Source organism: Eptesicus fuscus, chromosome 9, assembly GCF_027574615.1.
Source record: "Eptesicus fuscus isolate TK198812 chromosome 9, DD_ASM_mEF_20220401, whole genome shotgun sequence".
In the NCBI taxonomy this organism is placed as follows: Eukaryota; Metazoa; Chordata; class Mammalia; order Chiroptera; family Vespertilionidae; genus Eptesicus; species Eptesicus fuscus.
The window spans coordinates 17,848,158-17,872,392 of NC_072481.1; the positions used below are offsets into that span (position 1 = coordinate 17,848,158).

The 24,235-nt window shown below is 37.9% G+C and overlaps 1 protein-coding gene across 8 annotated transcripts in view; it reads left to right on the forward strand.

Moving 5' to 3' along the window:
• EPB41 (erythrocyte membrane protein band 4.1) overlaps positions 1 to 24,235 on the forward strand; it is a 136,936-nt gene that overhangs the window by 35,429 nt on the left and 77,272 nt on the right. For 2 of the 8 annotated variants that reach the window (XM_054720935.1, XM_054720936.1), the window contains exons 1-5: positions 5,530 to 6,191; positions 9,870 to 10,082; positions 14,567 to 14,671; positions 18,811 to 18,853; positions 23,747 to 23,822. In XM_054720935.1, the coding sequence (XP_054576910.1) occupies positions 5,667 to 6,191; positions 9,870 to 10,082; positions 14,567 to 14,671; positions 18,811 to 18,853; positions 23,747 to 23,822 (962 nt within the window). In that variant the 5' untranslated portion in view covers positions 5,530 to 5,666. Of the gene's footprint in view, positions 1 to 5,518; positions 6,192 to 9,869; positions 10,083 to 14,566; positions 14,672 to 18,810; positions 18,854 to 23,746; positions 23,823 to 24,235 lie in introns of those variants that run through there. The other 6 variants (XM_054720933.1, XM_054720937.1, XM_054720938.1 and 3 more) reach the window with 6 other exon arrangements.

The following is a 24,235-nucleotide window of genomic DNA, read 5'->3' on the forward strand; positions in this document are numbered from 1 at the left end:
AACCATGTAAGTGGTTGTCCTGTTTTTCTAGAAGTGTTAATTGTGTGATTTAATTCTAAAGGAAAGACACTTTTCCTGTGGTTTTGAGGGGATTGATTTTATTGGGGAACAAACTATTCTTCAGCATACTTTTTGAAACTTCAGTATTTGAACTTTTTTCTTTATGTCTGAAAGAATGCCACTGGATTTTGTTGTCTGACTAGAGAAGTAAAAAGGCCTTTTTCTTTTATTTTTCCCCCTCCAGCTTCTAACCTAAATGGCAATTCTGACTTTAAAATAAGGCTTTGCCCTGTCCACGTAGCATCTGCCTGATACACCAAGGTTGCATGTTCTATCCCAGGTCAGGGCACGTATAAAAACCAACCAATGAATCCATAAATAAGTGGAACAATAAATCAATGTTTCTCTCTCTCTCCTTCAATGTTGCTCTCTTTTTTAAGAAATAAATTTTTTTTAATTTAAAATAAAACCTTAAAGAAAAAACCCAATTGCATCACTAGCTTACTGTTTCTTTTGGTTTAGTCCTTACTTTTCTTCCTGTAAAATCTTAGCATTGGATGGGAGCTTAAAGGTTAATTAATGTAAGGACCCATTTAATGGAAGAACCCTTTCTCTGGCATCCATAACAGATGATCATTCAGCTTCTGAGTGAATATTTCCGTTGATAATAAGCTCACTATTCCTAATCAGCCTACTTAAATATTGGATATCTTGAATTATTTGGAATTTCTTTTACTTTATTGGGATGAAGAATGTGTCTCTGTAATTTCCACAGACTAATCTGAGTTCTGCCCTTAGGAATCACATAGAATTTGGCAACTCCTGAAATTTGTGAGGGCCACAATCAAGTCCCTGCTTTGGATTCTCTTTCTAGGCTAAGCATTCTAATACCTTTCACTTATTTATCTTATGATGTGCTTTCAAATTCCATCCTTTATTTCTTCTTCAGACAGATTCTGGTTTCTTTTAAATAAACTGTTCAGAACGGAATGTAAGTTTTAAGATGTAATATAAATAACGAGAACTGAGGGATTGTTACTTTCCAGGATCTTCTGCATGGAGAGCGAAGCCCAGGAAGTCGGGGAGTGTGTTTGTCTTTCTCACTGTTGTAGCCCCACTAACCATGTTGCATAGCACATAATAATGTTCTCAGAAAATGTATGTTGACGAGTCAAATGAGTACTGTGGTTCCTATACATCTAAAAATGCAGTAAAGTTTGTTAGCTATTTTAGAATTTTATCTCTGGAGCATGTTCAATCAAGACCTTAACATCTTTTTCTTGTGAACTCTCATCCAATTGTATAACCTTCAGCCTGTACAGGTATAGTTGACATTGTTAAACCTAAATTCTTCTTTTTCTTTATATTAATTCATTTACTGAACAAATATTTATTGAGTGCCTACAGTGTTCTGTGCTGGGCACTAGGTTCTGTGCTAGTACTAGGTTCTGTGCGAGGTGGCACAAGTTCTGTGCTAGGTACTAGGTGTACTGTGGAAACAGCCTTTCTGTCATGGATATTACAGTGTAGATGATGGTGCAGTGGGGAAACAGATATTACACAGGTAAACAACAAGTATGTTCTTATACACTGAGAGAGTTCTGAGAAGGAAGTAAATAGGTTCTGGAATAGAGGACGGGGAAGTGATTTACGGGGAGAGTTTTGTAGATGTTAGGGTAGTCAAGGAAGATTGCCTGAGGAGGACTTATTCTACCTGGAACTTGAATTATAAGAAGAAACCAGACTTGTTGCAAGGGATGGGGTGTGTTCCAGTCTAAGAAAATGGCATGTACCAATGATTTAAGGCAGGAAAACACTTGACTAGTGTGACTAGACTATAGAGGCAAGAAAAAAAATAGAACAGGGTGAGGTTGTTGAGCTCATTCAAGGATCTGTAGTTCAGTGAGAAGTGAAAGAAGCTCACACAAACATGGCAGCAGTAGAGAAGAGGAAAACTGGGCTGATTCTAAATATATTTTGGAGGTAAACTCTATAGGATTGACAGATAGATTTTATTGGGAAGGGAAATGGAGAAGACTGAGATAAGGATGATGCTTACGTATCTGGTCTGAACTACTGGCTGGTATGATTGAACAATTTACTGGGACAGGAAGAGAGAATCAAGAGTTTACTTTTGGACATGTGTTTTGTGATGCCTGTGAGATATCCATCTCTCTTCCCTCTCTTTTCTGTTTTGGTTGTATTGCTATCCCTCCTTTATTAAGCTGTTCATCAGAGTGGGTCAAGGAAGGTGTATTATAAAAATGACAGACTCAGACATGAAACTGCTTGGGTTAATGAGAAGCATAATAAAAATAAGCTGGAGAATAAGCTAGAGAATAAGCATGCTAATGAAAAGAAGGGCAGCAGTCATTCTTAAGCTTTGGTTGCAAAGGCTTTTCAAATTTCTCTGCTCAGTATTTGTTTCCACTTCCCTAGGGATTCCCATTGTGAATTTATTCACTGATAACCTGAATTTACTCAGTCGTTTGCCAAGTTTCTTTCTTTCTCTAGCCTCTCCCGCCGTCACTTTGTTTACCCACTTCACTGTTTAGAAACCTTCAGTGGTTCTCCATTGCCTTCAGGATAAAGTCCAAACTGTTTAGCAGGTTATTCAAGTCCTTTTTTAAATCTCCTCTTTGCCTGTCTTTCCCTGTCTCCTCATCTATCCTTACATACACTCTCTGGAAAGAGAAATATGTAAACAAGTGCGGGACTTGAAACTTGTGGGAACAGAGGTGGTCTTGGCCAGACTGAATAGCCTGTTCATAAATTCTTAACAGACAGGGGCTTCTTTAGCAGAGAACAGTGGAGTAGAAGCATCTGAAGTACCAAGTTTCAGAAAGACAAATGCTATCCTGGGAATTTACAATAGAATCACTACCCTGTAGTATATTAATAGTTTCATTAAAGCATGGCGTAGTTTTATAATCTGAGGGGAAAAATTAACCTCCCAGAACCTGTTTATCTGGGAAATGAAGACACTTACCTTATAGAATGGTTGTAAGTAGTGAAGTATATAGAATAATATATGGTATTTAGTAGGTGCTCAATAAATGGTAGCTACTATTATTTCAGTTAGAATTATTTTATTCTTTTTCCTCCCCTCCCCACATACCTTCTTCTGTCTCCCCTCATCCCCCTTCCAACAATAATCACCATATTGTTGTCTGTGTCTGAGTGTTTTTTTTGTTTGTTTGTTTCTTAATCCCTTCACCTTTTTCATCAAGTTTCATAACCTAGAATTAAATTTAAATGGTAACTATATAACCTTACCTCCTTCTACTTCCCTTTTTTATCCCTATTCCAACCAGTCTGGACTACTTACTATACTTTGGAAGTAGACTCTATAGGGCTGTATATGTCTTATTTCCTTAAGAATTGTGTAGTATCCATTTTTAGTCCCTCTCAAAGAGCTGAGCCAAAACTTTATGCATGATTAGCACCCAGTAAACATTTATAGGTGTTCAGTGAGCTAATTTGAAGAGTATTACCAATAAGTAAATCATTAAACTTTATCCCTAAATGGTGATTTTAAGGGAAATTTTCTTAGTGGTGCCAAACTGTACTGTTTTTATAAAGTTTTCCACCCAAAAAGCATTAATGGAGTACTGACGGTGCTAATGTTAGAAAGGGATACAAAAAAGGTGAAAGATAAGAGTCCAGCACTTGCAATCTGCTCAGTATCAGGTTTTTAAAGATCTGATTTGCCTGAAGTCAACAGATGCACACTGTTAAAACAAGTGTATCTTTGATACCAGATGGGGTATAATTCCCAGGGTTTGGAGGATTAGGATTGAAATGGAATGGGAATTCATTACTTGGTCTTCAGCGCTGTTCTGATTTTTTTTAAATCAGAAGACCTCTTGCTGACATTACATAAACAGATATTTCCTTTTAGATATTGTATCCAGAATGAAAACTAGTATTATTTACAGAGAAAGGGCCTATTTGTCGAATATTTATCCTGTTTTACTGCTTGACTTCTTTGTATCTTTTCCTCTGGTTACCCATTCTGTCATTTGTAATGTGAATAATTTGGCTACATGTAAAACAGGTTTGTCAGGATGAGTTTGTTGGTCCATAGAATATTTCTTTTTGAGATTATTTATTTATTTAATTCTGATCAACCTTACGTGCTAGGCGCTTGATAAGGATTTGTTGAATGGTCATGCATTTGAAGTAAATGTGCTTGAATAAATTTAGAGAATGCCTTTGCAGTTTATATTTGTCAGATTTATTCAGTTGAAGTGAATTAACTCAACCAACTTTTATGAAGGTCTATAATGTGCCAGGTATTATTCTGTCTTCATGGAACTTATATTTTAGCTGGGGGAGAAAAAGGGAGAGGACACTAAACCAGTAAACAAATAAGGTAACAGGATAATTGTAGATAATAAGTGCAGTAGTGGTGTGAGGCCATCTGGAGGACAAAGGGCCACTACTTTAGACAGGGTGTGTGTGGGAGGCCCAAGGAGGTGACTTCTGAGCAGAGAAGGTAATAATGAGAAGAAGACAGCTTTGGTGAAGAACATCATCCTAAGTAGAGAGAAGAGTAAGTACGAAGGGTCTGAGGAGGGAATGAACTAAATATAGTTAATTCAGATTGTTAGCATCCAAATACAATTTCTTCATATAAATAGTAGGGAGCAGATGTAAAGACAACATAAATGCTGCTTTTTGAGTGGAATACTTTCAGATATAACAGTGAATCAAAGTGTAAGATCATCAGTAGTCAACTAGTGTCTCAAAAGTTCCCTTGTGTGTGGGTTATTCTTTGGTAACAAGGTGTGACAATGCTTTTTGGCTATTATTGTAAGGCTTGGTTAATAATACTGGGATTTTGAGATCAAGAGGCTAGAAACCAACAAATTTGAAATTTGTGCGGTCTATAGCCTACCTTCTCCTCCTTTCCTACAATTGAATTGTTTGCTTTCTAAAATAGTCTTCTCTATTTTGTTCCTTTTTTTCTCTCTATTATTTCTCTACATTGTAATAGTTTAACTGCCTACTCTTAAAAATGCTGAGCATTCAAAATCACATTTGTCAGAGATAAAAAGGTCTTAAAGAACTTAAAGTGGGATACTTCTATAAAACCCTGTAATTTAGTATTGCAACAGGAAAACCTAAGGAATTTTTTGTGATTCTTTTAACTGTATCCTTGTCATTGTTGTCAAGTTTGATAAATGATCAGAATTCTGAATTTGTTGTTCTTAATAGAGAAGTCTATGCATTCTAAAAAATATAGGGGAAAAGAACAATAAAGAGTTGGGGGGGGCTTTTAATCTCATCTTTTGGGGTATAGAGAAATAATTCCTGCAACCTTGCACCTTCAGATTGATACCCTCAGAAGACATTATACAAATAAGTTCCTTTTTTAGGCAGGATAAACTATTTGCTCTGTACAGTTTTGAGCATTCAATTTAAAAAATGATATATTTCACTAAGGTGACCTCAAGGGGTACTATTTTAAGCTAATTTCTCTATGTGAATATCTTTAGCAAGACAAGGCATTAATAATTTATTCAGGATGTATAGGTAAATACTTTTGTGCTTTAATGGAAAGCCTGATGTTTAATGGACTGGAGTATTGTCTGTTGGCGATTAAATACCTAAATATATTAATTTTAGCACACTTGACCTGATTTAGGGTTTCGCCTGCGGTAATGTGTTTTGCTTATAATAGCTTCCTTTTCCAACTTCTTTTTAATAGCAACATCATGACAACAGAGAAGAGTTTAGTGGCTGAGGCTGAAAATTCACAGCACCAACAACAGAAGGAAGAGGGAGAGGGAGCTACAAACTCAGGCCAACAAGAAAGTCAGCTGGGAGAGGTTTCTCAAGCAGCAGCTGAGGGAGATAATCAGTGTGAGCAGAAGCTGAAAACATCTAATGGAGACACTCCTACACATGAAGACTTGACCAAGAACAAGGAGCGGACATCAGAAAACAGGGGCCTGTCACGGCTGTTCTCCTCATTTCTCAAAAGGCCTAAATCTCAGGTCTCTGAGGAAGAAGGCAAAGAAGTAGAGTCAGCTAAAGAGAAAGGTGAAGGAGGTCAGAAAGACATAGAATTTGCAACCAGTCTTGATGAAGAGGTCATTTTAAAGGCCCCAATTGCAGCTCCTGAACCTGAACTCAAAACAGACCCATCCTTGGATCTTCACTCATTAAGCAGTGCAGAAACACAGGTAAGGATATGTGAATGTGTGGGAGGTGGGTGTAATGAAGGTAGGTTAGACACTTTATTTTTCATTTAAGAACATTAGGTTTTATAGCCAGTTGACTTGGGATTGATAGTAATAAGTACCATGAAGCTTTGGAGTTTCTGCTCTAAAGAAATTATTGTAGTCATGGGGATGTAAAGTACAGCACAGGGAATATAGTCAATAATATTGTAATAACTAGGTATGGCGCCAGATGAAATATCAGGGGAACTACTTTGTAAAGTATATGATTGTCTAACCTGAAACTAATACAAAATAATACTGGATGTAAACTATAATTAAAAAATAAAATTATAAAAGATAAAGAAATTAAGGTAGTCAATGGAAACTTGATTTTTAAAAGGTACTTATACGGTATAAATCAAAGAAAACAAAATGAAAGAAAAGAACTTATCAAACGAATTTATTCAGCCTCTTTGTCATTTTACTGTTATTGTGGAACATATCCATGATATTTAATAAAAGAGAAAAAAGAATTAAGGTGGTTTAGAGTTAATTTTGATGGAATTATTAGGAATGGGATAGTTATCAGCAGACATGATTCTTTAATGGAAATCTCCTTAAAGCCATGTGATAGATTCAAGCCATCCAGAGGTACGTGATAGATTTGAGCCATGCCTGCCTTATTTTTGTCATCTTTTCTAACTGGATCATATTACCACAGAGTATAAGATACAGATGAGAAAGTCTAGGTCTTTATATCACCATTGTAATATATAGTAATTTGAGGTCTTAATTGTGTCACAGTGTAGTTAACAAAACATGAGCTCTGGATTTGTTCATTTGTCCAAAAAACATGGGGAAATTTTCAGTCTTTTTATTTTTGAAGCATGTGAATATTATTTGCATAATAAAAGTCTAAGTCCTATATATTTTTACTAGAGGCCTGGTGCACAAATTTGTGCACGGGTGGGGTCCCTCGGCCTGGCCAGCGATCAGGGCTGATTGGGGCTGATCAGGGCTGGCCAGGGAGGAGGCACCACGGGAGGTTGGCCGGCCACGAAAGGTTGACTGTAGGAGCGCACTGACCACCAGGGGGCAGCTCCTGCGTTGAGCATCTGCCCCTGGTGGTCAGTGCACATCATAGCGACTGGTCAACCAGTCGCCCTGTCGACTGGTCGTAACAGTCGCTTAGGCTTTTATATATATAGATCATAGGTCTCAGGTTTGGGCTATACAGTTTTATTAGAATTTTCTAAAGTATTACATGTATTTCTAGAAATATTGTATAATAAATGTGCTAAGAGTAAAATTTAGGATAAAGTTGTAATTACATACTTGCTAGTAGTGAAACAAGATTGAACATAAGATTTACTATATAGTGTAATAGTTAAGAATACAGGCTATGAAATCGGACTAGAGGGTTCAAATCATAGAGAAGTGAAACTTTTGCTTTATCATTTTCCTCCTCTGAGGATAATAATGTCCACCTCACTTGGCAATTATGAGGATTAAAAGAGATAAACATGTAAAGTCTCAAGTCATTGCCTGGCATTTAGTAAGCACTCAATGTTAGTTATTGTTCTCAGTAAAGGCAAAGATACACTACATATCTTAATATTGTTAATTTTATTTGAAGAATACCAATAGTTAAATTCTACCCTCTTTCAGGAAGCCTGGTACTTTCAAGAGGTTTTTAACTGCTTTTTTTTTTGGTCCTTTGCTTTATGTAGGGAAAAATCCATATCTCATTCTAGTTAGCGTTTAATCAGGGTTATTTTGTCTAAAGATCATAGCATTTGTACTGAAGTTGAAACACATGACAGACAAAATTAATTCTAGACTTAATTAAAATCTCATTCATTGAAATTTCATTAATTCAGAATTGGGATAAATTGTGTTTAGGTATTTATCTACATATAAAGAAAAATAGACAAAATAAATAATAAAAATTCAAGAGGGTATTGTTTAAAGGAACGAACTATTTAGGGCTTTATGGAAGCTAGTATTTAAAATCACAGCATTGTGGATCAGAACCTTATTGCTTAACCATATTTCTTTTTTTTAAATTTAATTTCTTTATTGATTAAGGTATTACATATGTGTCCTTATTCCCCCATTACCCCCCAGCCTCCCCCATTCATGCCCTTACCCTCCTGTTGTGTGTGTCCATTGATTAGTCTTATATGCATTAACTATATTTCTTACGTGTAGGAGAATTTCATTTGCGTGGTCCTTTTCTATTCAGAATTTTTAACAAAGTGAGTTTACCTTATAGGACTGTACCATTTTTCATCTAGAGTGCCTTGGATTTTGTTGGAAGCCATGTATCAGTTTTTAATATTTATTTATTCATTAAACAATTGTTTATTGAAAACCTATTATGTGTACCAGATCCTAAGCTGAATATACATTAGTAAATAAAAATTCTAATATGGTGAAGAAGTTTGATATCACGAATTTTGGAACCAGACTGATATGTGACTTATTAACTGTATGATCCCAAGTTATTTGAATTTCTCTGGCTTCAGTTTCTTACCTGTCAAATGGGGATAATAATAGTAACCTCCCCAGAGGTTTTAATGAGGATAAAATGAGTTCATATGAGCAATGCTTTTGTAATTGTTATGTAAATGTTTGCTTTATTTTTATAAAACAAATATCCCTACTCTTGATGACTTTATAGTCTAATGGAGGAGACAAAAAGTGGTAAATACAAAATAATTATCATAATAAATGTTATGAAGGCAACACAGCAGTACTGATGTGAAGAATAGGATAGGTAGGATAGCCAATGAAGGCCTCTCTGAAGAGGTGACATTTAAGAGGGTCATGAGGTTTGGAAGGATCCTTTTAGACAGACCTCTTCCAATATGTAATGCAGGAGCCAAATAATTACCGTAAATTCTTTTTTCTAAAAGTCAGCCATGTATTCTTTTAAATGAAAAGGATTTTGTTGTGCTTGAAAAAAGTCTGCCAAAATCTTATTCCACTTAGTTGTATTGCTTTGGGATATAAATGTAAATTATATGAAGATACATTCAAAGATGGATAGAGGTAAAAAAAATAAAAAATAGCCTCATAACAGTTCAGGCCCCAGGAGACCCATATTTCAATTTGTCTCTTGCTTCTTTGAACCTTCTTTGTATTTATCATGATTGATACCTGATATCAGTTAATTGGTAGTTACAGTTAGCCTACTATATATGTTACTTTATGCTCTAAAATTGGTCCCAAGAACCCCTCTTAGCCACTCATAAAATTTTGAATACGTGACAAATCACATCTCATTTTGCAATTCATTAGGCTACCTTGTTAAAATTGAGGAGCATGGCACAGAGATGTTAAAATTTTGATAGGTTTTAAAATTATATAATGGCATAATCAGGAAGAATATATAATGCTGATAGCAACAGAAGGGTGTCCTCTAATTCACCTAAAACCTTCATTTATTGATTTGAAAGATGGGATTCTACCTTCTGTTACGCAGTTTTAAGAATAGGAGAGTCTAGTTCTTTTGGGAGATCATAATATCTTTTATAGAAAAATAATTATTTAATATTAGCATCACTTATATTTGTTTCAACAGTTTTCCTTCTTCAGTTAGTGCTTTTATTGGTAGCATTAGTATAAGTAGAAGTATATACAGCATGCTTTGTGAAATGTCTTTATTATTGACTTGGTGATGTCATGCATATGTAGCCTGCTCAGGAAGAACGCACAGAAGATCCAGATTTTGAAACTAAGGAAGAAGGAGGAGTTGAAGAGTGCTCTAAAATAGAAGTGAAAGAAGAAAGCCCTGAATCAAAAGCAGAAAGAGAATTAAAAGCTTCCCAGAAATCAATCAGAAGACACAGAAACATGCATTGCAAGGTTTCTTTGTTGGATGACACAGTTTATGAATGTGTTGTAGAAGTAAGTACATTTTAAGTTTCGGTAGTTAGAATTCTTACAGATTATTTCATGTAGGATTGGGTAAGTGGTGTCACGCATGGCCTGAGATAAGACCCAGTATAATGACAATTTCTATGGGCTTAAATGCTAATAGTGATATTTCTGGAGGTATAGGTGTAGAAGGATTATGAGTGAGTCTATTTTCTTCAGTTTGGGTTTTTTTTTTTTTTTGCATCTGTCAAATCTTGTGAATTGAGCATGTGTTACTTTTATAATAAAATTTATTTTAAATATTTTTATTGATTTTTAGAGAGAGTGGAAGAGAGGGAGGAGAGAGAGAGAGAAACATCGATGTGAGAGCTAAACATTGAAAGGCTGCCTCTTGCATGCTCCCCCATTGGGGATCGAGCCTGCAACCCAGGCATGTGCCTTGAGTGGGAATTGAACTGACAGCCTTTTGGTACATGGCATAATGCCCAACCAACTGATCCACACCAGCCAGGGCCAAAACAATTTTGTTTTTAAAAAATAGGTTTGTTACTTATAGAGTGACCTTCCATGACTAAATTTCCTAGGATAGCTTCAATTTCTGATATTAGATCCAGTTATTCCCATAATTATATTTGTAAAAAAAAATTTACTATGTGTTCACTTCTGCTCTCCTCTCTAAACCTTGATAAGCTTTAGTTTTACTTAATGTATTTCTTTATCCCCATTATATAAGATATAAAAAACTTAAATCAAGTAATGCCATTTCTTTCCTTTTTTAAAAAAATCTTTATTGTTCAGATTATTACAGTTGTTCCTCTTTTTCCCCCCCATAGCTCCCCTCCACCCGGTTCCCACCCCACCCCATGCCCTTACCCTCCACACTACTGTCCTCATCCATAGTTGTATGATTTTTGTCCAGTCTCTTCCTGCACCCCATACCCCTTTCCCCCTGAGAATTATCAGTCCACTCCCTTTCTATGTCCCTGATTCTATTATATTCACCAGATTATTCTGTTCATTGGATTTTTTATTCACTTGTTTTTAGATTCACTTGTTGACAGATATGTATTTGTTGTTCATAATTTTTATCTTTACCTTTTTCTTCTTCTTCCTCTTCTTAAAGAATTTCATATAGTACTGGTTTGGCGGTAATGAATTCCTTTAGCTTTTTTTTATCTGTGAAGCTCTTTATCTGACCTTCAATTCTGAATGATAGCTTTGCTGGGTAGAGTAATCTTGGTTGTAGGTTCTTGCTGTTCATCACTTTGAATATTTCTTGCCATTCCCGACTGGCCTGCATAGTTTCTGTTGAGAAATCAGCTGACAGTTGTATGGGTACTCCCTTGTAGGTAACTAACTGTTTTTCTCTTGTTGCTTTTAATATTCTCTCTTTGTCTTTTGCTCTTGGCATTTTAATTATGATGTGTCTTGGTGTGGTCCTCTTTGGATTCCTTTTGTTTGGGGTTCTCTGCGCTTCCTGGACATGTAAGTCTATTTCTTTCAACAGGTGGGGGAAGTTTTCTGTCATTATTTCTTCAAATAGGTTTTCAGTATCTTGCTCTCTCTCTTCTTCTGGCACCCCCATAATTCTGATGTTGGTACGCTTGAAGTTGTCCCAGAGGCTCCTTACATTATCTTCACTTTCTTCTTTTTGCTTTTCCGGTTGGGTGTTTTTTGCTTCTTTGTATTTCAAATCTTTGACTTGCTTCTTGTGATCCTCTAGTCTGCTGTTTGATCTCTGTATATTATTTTTTATTTCAGTCAGTGTATGCTTAATTTCTAGTTGGTCCTTTTTCATATCCTTGAGGGTCTCACTAAATTTATCGGCCTTTTCTAGAAAATTCTTAAAAAACCTTATAACTGTGGTTTTGAACTCTAAATCCAGTCGTTTGCTTTCCTCCATTTCTTTCATTTGTGACCTGTTTCTTAGTCTCTGCATTTTGGCTGCTTCCCTGAGTTGATAGAGTGGCTTTGTGTGCTAGGTGTCCTATAGGGCCCAGTGGCTCAGCCTCCCCAGTTACCTGAGGTGGACACTCTTGGTGCACCCCTTTTTGGGCTGTGTGCATAGTCTTGTTGTAGTTAAGCCTTGATTGTTGTTGGTATCACTGGGAGGAATTGACCTCCAGGCCAATTGGTTGTGAGGATCAGCTGCGTCTATGATGGGAGAACTTCTGTGCTGGAGACACCCTTATGAGGCAAGACTTGCTTTAGTGGGGCTTTGGCTCTCGCTGGGTCTGCCCCCTGAGTGTGTCCCTTATGGATCTGAGGAGTTGTAATCTGGATTGTCCCACTCTGATCCCTGGGTACACTGGCTCTTGGATCTCCAAGGAGGTGCTAATTTAGCCTCTGCCTGAGGCCACCCATCAGGAGCTACGGAGAGATCTGCAGATTCCTCTTCTTTGTGTGGGGTTTGGAGGTGCCCAGATGAGGACCAGCTGTGAAGCAATGCAAGCTGCTGCGGGGCCTTGGGCCTTCTTTTGGATGTTCTGGGTCTCTCTGACTCAGCTGCAGTTTGATAGGTAATTTTAGATTTCAAAGGACCAGGCCATTCATATGCAAAAGCCTCTGCACTCAGCTTGGATGGGGCGGAGTCTCAGGGCGGAGCAAACAGCAATGGCTTCCCGTCAGCCCTGCCCTAAGTGTCCCCCAGGTCTCAGTGTCCCTGGTAATTGCTGCAAGCACCTCTGAGAGAAAGCTGCCCTTGAGTTCCGCTGCCAGACAGTCCAGTTTCTCCCTGTATGAGTCTAGGTCCCCACAGTCTCTCCCGGAACTGGAGTTCAGAGCAGTTGGGAGCTTGTGTCTCCCTGTGGATTGAAAAAGCCAGCCGCGTACTCAGTTGCCAGCCCTCTCCGCGCTTGCGGCTCTGTACCTCTGCCTTTACTTCCGCATCTCCTCTGAGTCTTAGTGTGCTTTTCTCTTTCCTTCTAGTTGTAGAATTTCCACTTAGCTAGCCTTCCTGTGGTTCTGGATGATGTCCGTTTTGTTTTTTAGTTGTAGTTTTGAAGTGGTTGTGTGAGGCGGCAAGTTCAGGTGTTTTACCTATGCCACTATTTTGGTTTCTCAGTAATGCCATTTCTTAAAATTCTCTATTTTCTGAAAGAATAAAAAATTGAATCAAGATTGAATAAAATTGTGAGTTATTCAGTTACTCTTTTGCTCCTTCAAGACAAGTTAAAATCCTTAAAAATCTTAGCTATTTTTTAAACTAGAGCAGTAATTGTCAATTATATGCTTGATATAAAGCAGTTGTTGTGAAGAATTCCCAAATCATCTCTGTCGTTTAGAGTAAAAACATAGGTAAGAAAATGATGTAATATAAATGGGTTATGTCTGAAATTGCATTAACATCTATATGAATTACTAATTGTCATTAAAAATAACTAATTGAGAGAAGGACATGCCATGTATATGTTCCAAATTATTTCTAGTTTTTTGACATTTAAAAAACATATTTATCAGTAGGCATTAATTAGCACATTTGACTCTCTCCCTCCACCCCCCCCCCTACTATTCCAGTCAATAAGTAGGACAGGTGTAAATGCAAAAGCTAATGTTCAGTAAGAGTGATTAAATAGACTCAGGTTATTTAGCTAGTGCAGTGGTCGGCAAACTCATTAGTCAACAGAGCCAAATATCAACAGTACGATTGAAATTTCTTTTAAGAGCCAAATTTTTTAAACTTAAACTTCTAACGCCACTTCTTCAAAATAGACTCGCTCAGGCTGTGGTATTTTTTTGGAAGAGCCACACTCAAGGGGCCAAAGAGCCACATGTGGCTCGCGACCTGCGGTTTGCCGACCGCTGAGCTAGTGTATGGAGGAGCCAGGATTTTTTTACTCTAAATCTCAGCTAGGGCATTTCCTCACTATAAACAGGAATATAAGTACCCACACTTGGCAGTCATTTATTTTCTAGGTAAAGAGATATTAAGGAAATGATTCGTAGCACATCTGAAAGAGCAACTGCAGTAGGTAACATATGCAGGTATCTAGAGTTTTACACTTTATGCATTTTTCTGAAAGAGATTGAACGGACTTGAGACATAGTTTATTCTCTTGGGACATTTGGTCTGAGAATGATAGTAATAATTTCCATAGCCACTAACTGTCAGTGTCAGCAATTGGTTCAGTTAATTCAGATCGTCATGATGACTGACAGCAGCCCATAGCAAGCTTCAGGAAATATTACACCAAAAAATAAAGAATGTTATGTTTAGGAAGGAGGTGAAGGGGTGGTAGTAGATGGAGGGAAGCTTTTTTATATCTTGCTTTGAATTGTAGCATTATTTCCAAGCCATTATAAGTGTGGTGCATATTTAAGTAGACAAATTATGAAGCAAGATTTTTATAACTCACATTTTTCTACTTATACAGTATAAGCCACTTGAAAATGTTAGCTATTAGCTATTTTTTAAACTAGATAAAAGAGGAAATTGAAAAATGACATTTTATTTTATTTGTTGATGAATACAAGAGTAAGAGGAAACCTCAACTAAACTATGTATATTTTTGCAGAAACATGCAAAAGGACAAGATTTACTTAAGCGAGTGTGTGAACACCTCAATCTTTTGGAAGAAGACTACTTTGGTCTAGCCATTTGGGATAATGAAACCTCCAAGGTGAGGAAATTGCTGGTAATGTAAGAAGCTGTGTTGTTAATTAATGTATTTATGTCTGCCTCTCCAAGACACGGTATACTTAAGAGTTTTTCATATTTCTCTAGACTAGAATGAACATTTTAAAGAAAAAATATCATTGCTACTATGTTCTTTCATCATTGAAAGTATCTATTGTTTACTTTTAAAAGGCAAAGTACAGAACTTTGATATCCTGATTAGCAAGTGTATACCAATAACTTTATGTATTATGCAGTTAGTATTTGATCTAGTATTGTAGCAGGTTTATAATAAACTAGAGGCCCGGTGCATGAAATTTGTGCACTGTGGTGGGGGGGTTGTCCCTCAGGCCAGCCTGCACCCTCTCCAATCTGGGATCCCTCTCACAGTCCGGGACTGCTGGCTCCTAACCACTCACCTGCCTCCCTGTCTGATTGCCCCTAACCGCTTCTGCCTGCCAGCCTGATCGCCCCCTAACCGTTCCTCTGCTGGCCTGATTGACACCTAACTGCTCCCATGCCGGCTTGATCGCCCCCAACTGCCCTCCCCTGCCAGCCATCTTGTGACAACGTGGGGGCCATTTGTGACGTGAGGGCATGAGGGTCAATTTGCATATTACCTCTTTATTATATAGTGTATTTGTTGAATGGATGGTTCTATCATAATTATTATACTATGTTTATAGGATAATTATGATATACAGGGATTGGCAAAAGTAGGCTTATAGTTGGGAGTATGCAAAACACAGAGTTTATCTTTGTATTATTATTTATTAATTATTGTATTATTTTCCATATGAACAACTGTAAACCTACTTTTTCCACTGTATACTTATAATATGAAAGTAACATTATAAAAGAGAATAAAATCCCAGTATTGCCAAAACACTTATACAATGAAACTGACATTTTGTTCCAACCTAAAAGAAAACCAGTAAAGTTAATTGAAGGAAGTAAAAAAGCGTGAGAACATGGAGGAAGGAAGAAAGGTTAAAAGTCAAGGATTTTTAAAATATATATATTTTTATTGATTTCAGAGAGGAAGAGAGAGATAGAAACATCATTGTTGAGAGAGAACCAATGATCGGCTGCCTCCTGCACGTCCCACACTGGGGATCGAGCCCACAACCAGGCATGAGCCCTGACCAGGAATTGAATCATGACCTCCTGGTTCATAGGTTGACATTCAACCACTGAGCCATGCTGGCCAGGCAGAAGTCAAGTATTTACTTCAGAAAACTTGAATTATTTCCTGGGCCAATTAACTGAAAATTACAAATATTTAGCTCAAAATTTAATGATGAAGACTTTAGTTCAGTTTAACAAGTATTTGCAGGTGCTATACTAGATGATATGGATATAGCTGTGACTAAGTAGACATGGTCCTTGCCCTCTGGAGCTTACCGTGGAGTGTGATGAGTGTCATGCAAATGGAAGTACAAGACGTCATGGGAGAGTGTAGCCAGGGAAGTCCTCTCTGGACAGCTGATGCCTAAGCTGAGACCTGAAGGATAAAATGGGCTAATGAAGTGGAGAGAGAAAGGCCTGGAGTTGAGAGAGTAGCATTGGAGGAACTAGGAGCCATCCAGTCTGGCTTACAATAGGGAGTGAGGAAGAGAGTAATAGATGAATGTGTGGATAAATTATTTTACCTTAGGAGTGGGAAAATCACCTTTCAAAGGCAAATAGCAAACACCAGTATAATGAATATTACATTAAGAGTGTGAGGAATTTAGTTTATAGTTCTCTGAAAGGATGGATTGTGTTCCATTGATTCATGACTGGCTTTGAAGGGCAAATGCCAGTTCTGATTGTGTCTTTATTGTCTGGTAAATGAGAAAGACTAAAATAAATTTTGTAAACATACTTGCAGAGTAGGGAGACCATTTTGGGGATCTTATCTTTTGCTTGGAAGATTTGGGTTGACATCACTAGTGGACTTATTTATTTATTTTTAAAATATGTTTTTATTGATTTCAGAGAGAGGAAGGGAGAGAAACATCAGTGATGACAGAGAATCATTGATTGGCTGCCTCCTGCATGCCTCCTGCAGGATGGAGCCTACTGGGGATAGAGCCCGCAACCTGGGCATGTTCGCTGACCAGGAATTGAACCATGACCTCCTGGTTCATGGGTTGATGCTCAATCACTGAGCCACACCAGCCGGTCTAAATGTGGCTTTTTAAAACATGTAAGCAGTGAAACCTAGATTACTTGCACTATAGTGTCTATAAACAACTTAAAGTTCTTTGGTCTTAATGAGAGACAAAGAAGAAACACCCAGGTTACCCCCTTTCTGACAGGGCTTAGACAAATATGTGCCTAGTTTTATACTATAGATTAATTTTATATTGCATTGTTTTTAACATATATTTCTTAATCAGCTGTAGTAATTGTGGAAGCAGGGGAGATAAAAGGAAACTAGTCCTCACTCTTGTGCTTATTGTCTGTTATAGTGACTATCCTATATAATAAAAGGGTAATATGCAAATCGACCAAATGGTGAACGACCGGTTGCTATGACACACACTGACCACCAGGGGGCAGACACTCAATGCAGGAGTTGCCCCCTGGTGGTCAGTGCACTCCCACAGGGGGAGCATTGCTCAGCCACAAGCCAGTCTGACGGCCAGCGATCTCAGCAGTGGTGGCGGGAGCCTCTCCGGCCTCCGAGGCAACGCTAAGGATATCCAACTGCGGGCCTAAGCCGTCAGTTGGACATCCCCCGAGGGCTTCTGGACTGCTAAAGGGTGCAGGCTGGGCTGAGGGACCCCTCCCCCCAGTGCATGAATGTTGTGCACTAGGCCTCTAGTCTTTATATAACAGTTAAAGTGGTATGCAGTTAAATAGAAGATTGTGGTGTTCAAGCTCATTTCTTTGGTGGGGCAAATGGGATGGTCACCTGTGCTTTGCCCTTGTTGGTAGAGAGTGAAGAGGGAACACCTTACTTCTCTTGTTTAAATACCACTAAAATTCAATTTTAAACTTTTTAGTGGAGGGAATGGGGAGGGATTGGGAAGAGGTGTGAGAGGAGCTCCTGGGATGCTGGTAATCTATATATATAAAACCCTAAGCGACCAGAATGACCAGGATGACCAGTCACTATGACATGCACTTCAGGAGGAGGGGGATCAGGGCCAGCTTGTCAACTTCCCGCGACCTCTTCCCCCAGCCAGCCAACCACCCGAGGTCCCCTTTCCCAGGCTGGCCCTGCCCCCGATCGGCCCTCCTATCCCTATCAGAGTTGAAGCTTGCCGGCCAACCTCCCGCGGACCCTCCCCCCGGCCAGCCCCAGCCCCGATCAGTTCCCCCATCCCGATTGGGGCGGGGCCAGCCAGCCCTCACCTGTGCACAAATTCATTCACTGGGCCTCTAGTGTTGTTATATATTTGCTTTGATAATTTATGTACTTTTCTATATGCATCTTATGTCAATATAATCTTTGAAGCAATTCAATTTAGAACTTTCTGTCTTTAAACGTTTCCCAAGGAGCCTATGAAAGATGTGTTAAGGGTGAGGCTCTTTTCACGTACAATTATTTTGTATGGTTCACCACAGTGGTGGGCAGATTTTAAGTGAGATTGGAAAACAGTGAAGGGAGAGATTAATGTGGACAAGAATAGTCAGGGGAAACCAAATAGTCATTCAGTAATCATTAACTGAGTACGAACCATGTACCAGATGCTGTGCTGACTTAGAAAAGATGGAAAAATAAGATCTGGGTGATGTCAATAACTCTGGTTATAGGTCTCTACTAGTTTTTATAGTGTAATAAAAATAACAGGTGCTTATTTAGCATTTCTTGTTTACTAAGAGCTTTACATATATCAATTCATTTAATCTTCATAAACTCTATGAGATAGGCACTACTAATATTTCATTCTATAGATGAGGAAACTGAGGTATAGAGATGCCTAAACAGGGACACTCAGCTAGGAAGTAGTGGAGCTGGGATTCCAGCCCAGTTGACTGGCTTCATATTTCTCTGCTTCATGTTTCTATGCTATGTGAAATTAATACAAGAATATTGGAAATGTAGGTTGACCTGGAGGCACTGTTTGAAGATGGTCAATAATTCTGCTTCTGGCACTCCCTTGTTTATGTTTTGGAAATCTGTATGAATGTGTTTTCTTCTTTTTACAGACATGGCTGGATTCTGCCAAAGAAATAAAAAAGCAGGTTCGTGGTAAGTAAATATTGCCTTTTGTATAATTCTTTCTTTTAGTAGGTCAGCGGATTTCCAACCATTTTCTGGCTGTGGGTCACTTTAGAATCCTGACTGTAGTAGATGGCTTTGAAATTGAGATAAAGCCTTCCCCTGGAAGGAGGAGATTCCATAATAGAGAGATACAGCAGTGGTGGACACTGTTGAGATGTAGGTCAGATCTTGATGATTTTTTTTTTTTTTTTTTTTACAACTAGGCAAAGTTGGGGAAGATAAGAATGGTTGAGAGAATCAGAAGGTGGAAAAGAACAAAGATGAAAAGGGAAAAAGGATAGGGGAGTCAGTTCTCAAAAGGGTAGTGACTGAAACTGTAGCAGCCTTCAATTAGGAGTATGCTGCCTGGTCCTGTTCCTTTTAAAATGTTCTGGACTATTGCATTCTAACTGTCTCCATGTTTTCCTCTCTATCGTTCTTTTGGTCCCTTTTTAACATTCTTCTTCCAAATTAAAGTATAAGAATAGATAATAAGAATTCTTTGCCAATGATCCTTTTGACATTTTGGCTTTCTCCTAGCTTCAAACCCTCTAGAACATATTACTGCTGCACACCCTGCTCCAACTAATGTTTAGGAATAGATATTTCTAGGTCAATAAAGTATAATTGGTATTTTATAACGCTAGGCCCAATGGGATGGCTAAAGGATAGAGACTTTCTCCCCAACACTCCATTTGTGACTAGATGTCCTTTTAATTTAGTTTATTTTGAGGAAGCTTCTAGGAACTGAAAGATGTTATTCATCATGATTAGAAGTCTTAACTTTTAATCACCTGGAAACAAATTTTTTTTTATTTGTTTCTTAAAAGAAAACACTTTTATTATGGTGAAATGTTTTCCTTTAGATCCTATTTATAATTATACTAGAGGCCCAGTGCACGAAATTCGTGCACAGTGGGGGGGGGGGGTTCCCCTCAGCCCAGCCTGCATCCTCTCCAGTCTGGGACTGCTGGCTCCTAACTGCTCACCTGCCTGCCTGCCTGATCGCCCCTAACTGCCCTCCCTGCCAGCCTGGTCGCCCTAACTGCCCCTCCCCCTTGCCGGCCTGGTTGCCCCTTACTGCCCACCCTGCTGGCTTGGTCACCCCCAACTGCCCCCCTCTGCTGGCCTGGTCACCCCTTACTGCCCCTCCTGCCTGCCTGGTTGCCCCTAACTTCCCCCCGCCGCTGGCTTGATCGCCCCTTACTGCCCCCCTCCGCTGGCCTGGTCGTACCCAACTGCCTCCCCCTACCAGCCTGGTCACCCCCAACTGCCAGTCTGGTTGCTTCTTACACCCCCTCCCCCCACCAGCCTGGTCGCCCCCAACTGCCCCCCTCCGCCGGCCTGGTCGCCCCTCACTGCCCCCCTGCCAGCCTGGTTGCCCTATGCAGCCTGCTGTTCAGTCGTTTTGTCATCCCTCACTAACCCCCCTACCGGCCTGGTCGCCCCATGCAGCCTGCTGTTCGGTCGTCCGTCTGGTTGTTTTGGTCGTGACATCCCCTGGCTTTTTATATATTAAGATTTCTTAAGACAGAGAAATAAAATACTCCTTTGAACTAGCAACTCTCCATATTTGCTCCCAGCCTATAAAATTTTGTTTTAAAATTTAAGTCAAAAAAGTACTCAGCATATTTGAAACATGACCAGAAAAACTTAACTCCTAGCCCCTTTCAATAAAAATACTTTTAATATTCAATTTTACTCAGGAACAAATGATTATACAAGAAGACTCTTTAGGAAGAAATGTTAAAACAGTTTATAATAAGTAGAGAAGAATATCTGGTAGATTATCTTTCTGGCTATAACAAAGTCTTTTGCTAAGGAAAAAAACTCAAGTGTTTGTCATTTTTCTTAAATTACAAAAAGAATAAAAAAATCCTTACTTCAACATAGGAAAGAAAAACTGTGTTCCTAAAACAAACTTTAATAGGGAATCAAAATGTAAGCATTTCATTTAGCCAAAGAGAAAGAAGATTGATATTTATCTATTGCAAAAGTTTTTTAAAATATATATATTTTTATTGATTTTGGAGAGGAAGGGAGAGGGAGAGAGAGATAGAAACATCAATGATGAGAGAGAATCATTGATCGGCCGCCTCTTGCACACCCCCCACTGGGGATTGAGCCTGAAACCTGGGCATGTGCCATGACCAGGAATTGAACCTGGGACCTTTCAGTCCACAGGCCGAAGCTCTGTCCACCGAGCCAAACCAGCTAGGGCTGCAAAAGTTTTTTAAAATTATTTTTCATCATGCAAGTAATGTTTAATCATTGTGAAAAATTTCAACATTATGAAAGTTAATCCTGGAAAAAGTAAAAGGCCCCTAATCCTGTCCTCCAGATTTAAGCACTATTAAATTGGTATAATCTGTAAGATTTTTTTCTAGGCATATGTAGATTCCACCTTTCACAAATACAATTATGCTATAAATCGTTATGTATTATATAATGTATGTATTATGCTACATATAGTTTTTAAAATTAATTTTTAAAATAGGCAATATAAAATATATGGTATAAAATTAAAATTAAAAGATGTAAATGAAATAGTACAAGGTAAATCTCTCTTCTACCTCTGTCCTTTAACCGATTCCTTGTGTTTTTTTCAGAGATGTTTTGAGTGTATATATGTGCACACAAACATGTATTCTAATATAAATATGTATTTACATATGTGTGTTTTAATATAAATATCTATTTAACATGTTTTAATATAGGTATTTAATATTTATATGTATTTAATATAAATATGCAATCAGCCCTAGACAGTTTTCTCAGTGGTTAGAGCATTGGCACAGGGCATACTTCATAGACCTAGAACAAACTCATCAAAAATTCATATGGAATAAAAAGACCCTGAATAGCTGCAGCAATCTTGAGAAAGAAGAACAAAGTTGGAGGGATCACAATACCAGATATCAAGCTTTATTACAAAGCCACTGTTCTCAAAACTGCCTGGTACTGGCACAAGAACAGACCAATGGAACAGAACAGAGAACCCAGAAATCGACCGAAGCCATTATGTTCAATCAATATTTGACAAAGGAGGCAAGAGCATATAATGGAGTCAAGACAGTCTCTTCAATAAATGGTTGTTGGGAAAATTAGACAGAAAAGAATGAAACTAGACCACCAACTTACACCATACACAAAAATAAACTCAAAATGGATAAAGGACTTAAACATAAGACGGGAAACCATTAAAATCTTAGAATAATCCACAGGCAGCAAAATGTCAGACATATATCAGAGCAATATCTTTACCGATACAGCTCCTAGGGCAATAGAAACTAAGGATAAAATAAACAAATGGGACTACATCAAAATAAAAAGCTTCTCCACCGCAAAAGAAACCATCAACAAAACAACAAGAAAGCCCACTGCATGGGAGAACATGTTTGCCAATGTTATATCTGATAAAGTTCTAATCTCCAAAATTTAGGGCAAAGGACCTAAATAGACACTTTTCAAAAGTGGACATATAGAAGGCCAAGAGACATATGAAAACATGCTCAAAGTCACTAATCATCTGAGAGATGCAAATCAAAACGACAATGAGGTACCATCTCACACCTGTCAGAATGGCTATCATCAACAAATCAACGAACGACAAGTGCTGGCAAGGATGTGGAGAAAAAGGAACCCTCATGCACTGCTGGTGGGAATGCAGACTGGTGCAGCCACTGTGGAAAACAGAATGGAGTTTCCTCAAAAAACTAAAAATGGAATTCCCATTTGACCCAGTAATCCCACTTCTAGGAATATAACCAAGAAATCAGAAACACCAATCAGAAAGGATATATGCACCCCTATGTTCATAGCAGCATAATTTACAATAGCTAAGATTTGGAAACAGCCTAAGTGCCCATCAGCAGATGAGTGGATTATAAAACTGTGGTACATCTCTAATGGAATACTACACTACTGTAAATAAGAAAGAACTCTTATCATTCACAACAGCATGGATGGACATGGAGAGCATTTTGCTAAGCGAAATAAGTCAGTCAGAGAAAGATAAATATCACATGATCTCACTCATTTGTGGAATATAATGAACAACATAAACTGATGAACAAAAGTAGATCCAGAGACAGAGAAACATCGAACAGATCGTCAAACCTCAGAGAGAAGGCAGGGGAGGGTTGGTGGGTGTTAAGAGATCAACCAAAGGACTTGTATGCATGCATATAAGCATAACCAATGGACACACACTAGAGGGGTGAAGACATGTGCTGGAGGGTGGGAGTGGCCAGGGAGAGGTCAATGGGGGCAAAAGGAGACATATGTAATACTTTAATCAATAAAGAATTTTAAAAAATACTTCATTGCTAAAAAATGCAAACCATCATCTAAACCTGTTGGAAAAATGGTGCCAATAGACTTGCTTGATGCGGGGTTGCCACAAACCTTTAATTTGTAAAACCAAAACCAAACAAAAACATCTACAAAGTGCAATAAAGCAAAGTTCAATAAAATGAGGTATGCCTATATAATAATGCTAATAAATAATAATGCTAATGCCAGAAGAGAACATTCATGTATCGTTCATATGACCTCTGAGCACCCATAGTAGTATATAGATCATATTTTGAAAACTATTGATATAAACATGTCTACTTATAAGATGGTTTCATTCTTATTATTTTGCCTATATATTTTAGTCTTTTGTAAATAAAACTATATTAAGTTGAATAAAAGAAAAATTAGACCCTCTGACTTTACCTATTAAGTGGTATCTAAACAAATTTTATAAAAATATCTCATTTACAAAGCATGAAAATATTAAAATCTCGGGAAAAAAAGGAAAAGTAGAATATTTTTAGGTATTTCTAACAGAAACTTAAGCATAAGCATAAAATTTTTTTGCACTTATTTTTACAGGTATCCCTTGGAATTTCACATTTAATGTAAAATTTTATCCACCTGACCCAGCACAGTTAACAGAAGATATAACAAGGTAAATAATTTACTAATAGTTAAATATGTAATAAGTAATTCTCATTATCATAAACTCTGGGAATTTCTCTTCAGAATTGAAGGAAAATGATGAGCTATTAAACATAAGATAAAAAGTTTCTGATCATATTCTAGTGAAAATGTATCAATAATGTCATCTTTGAATATGAAGGGCAATGTCTACATTTGGCAAAGCAGTATGAAAAGGCCCAATTTCAGAGCCAACCAGCCTTTATTACTACCTAACATTGAGCAAGCTTACCTTTTGAGGCTGACTCCTCATCTTATAATCTAGCAATAATTTCCTCCCTCACAAATTATTTTTGTGAAAGTTAGATGAGTTAATATATGTATGGTTCTTACTGCACTTAACAAATCATTAGTTTCTTTACCTCCCTTCAGACTTTCCCTCTT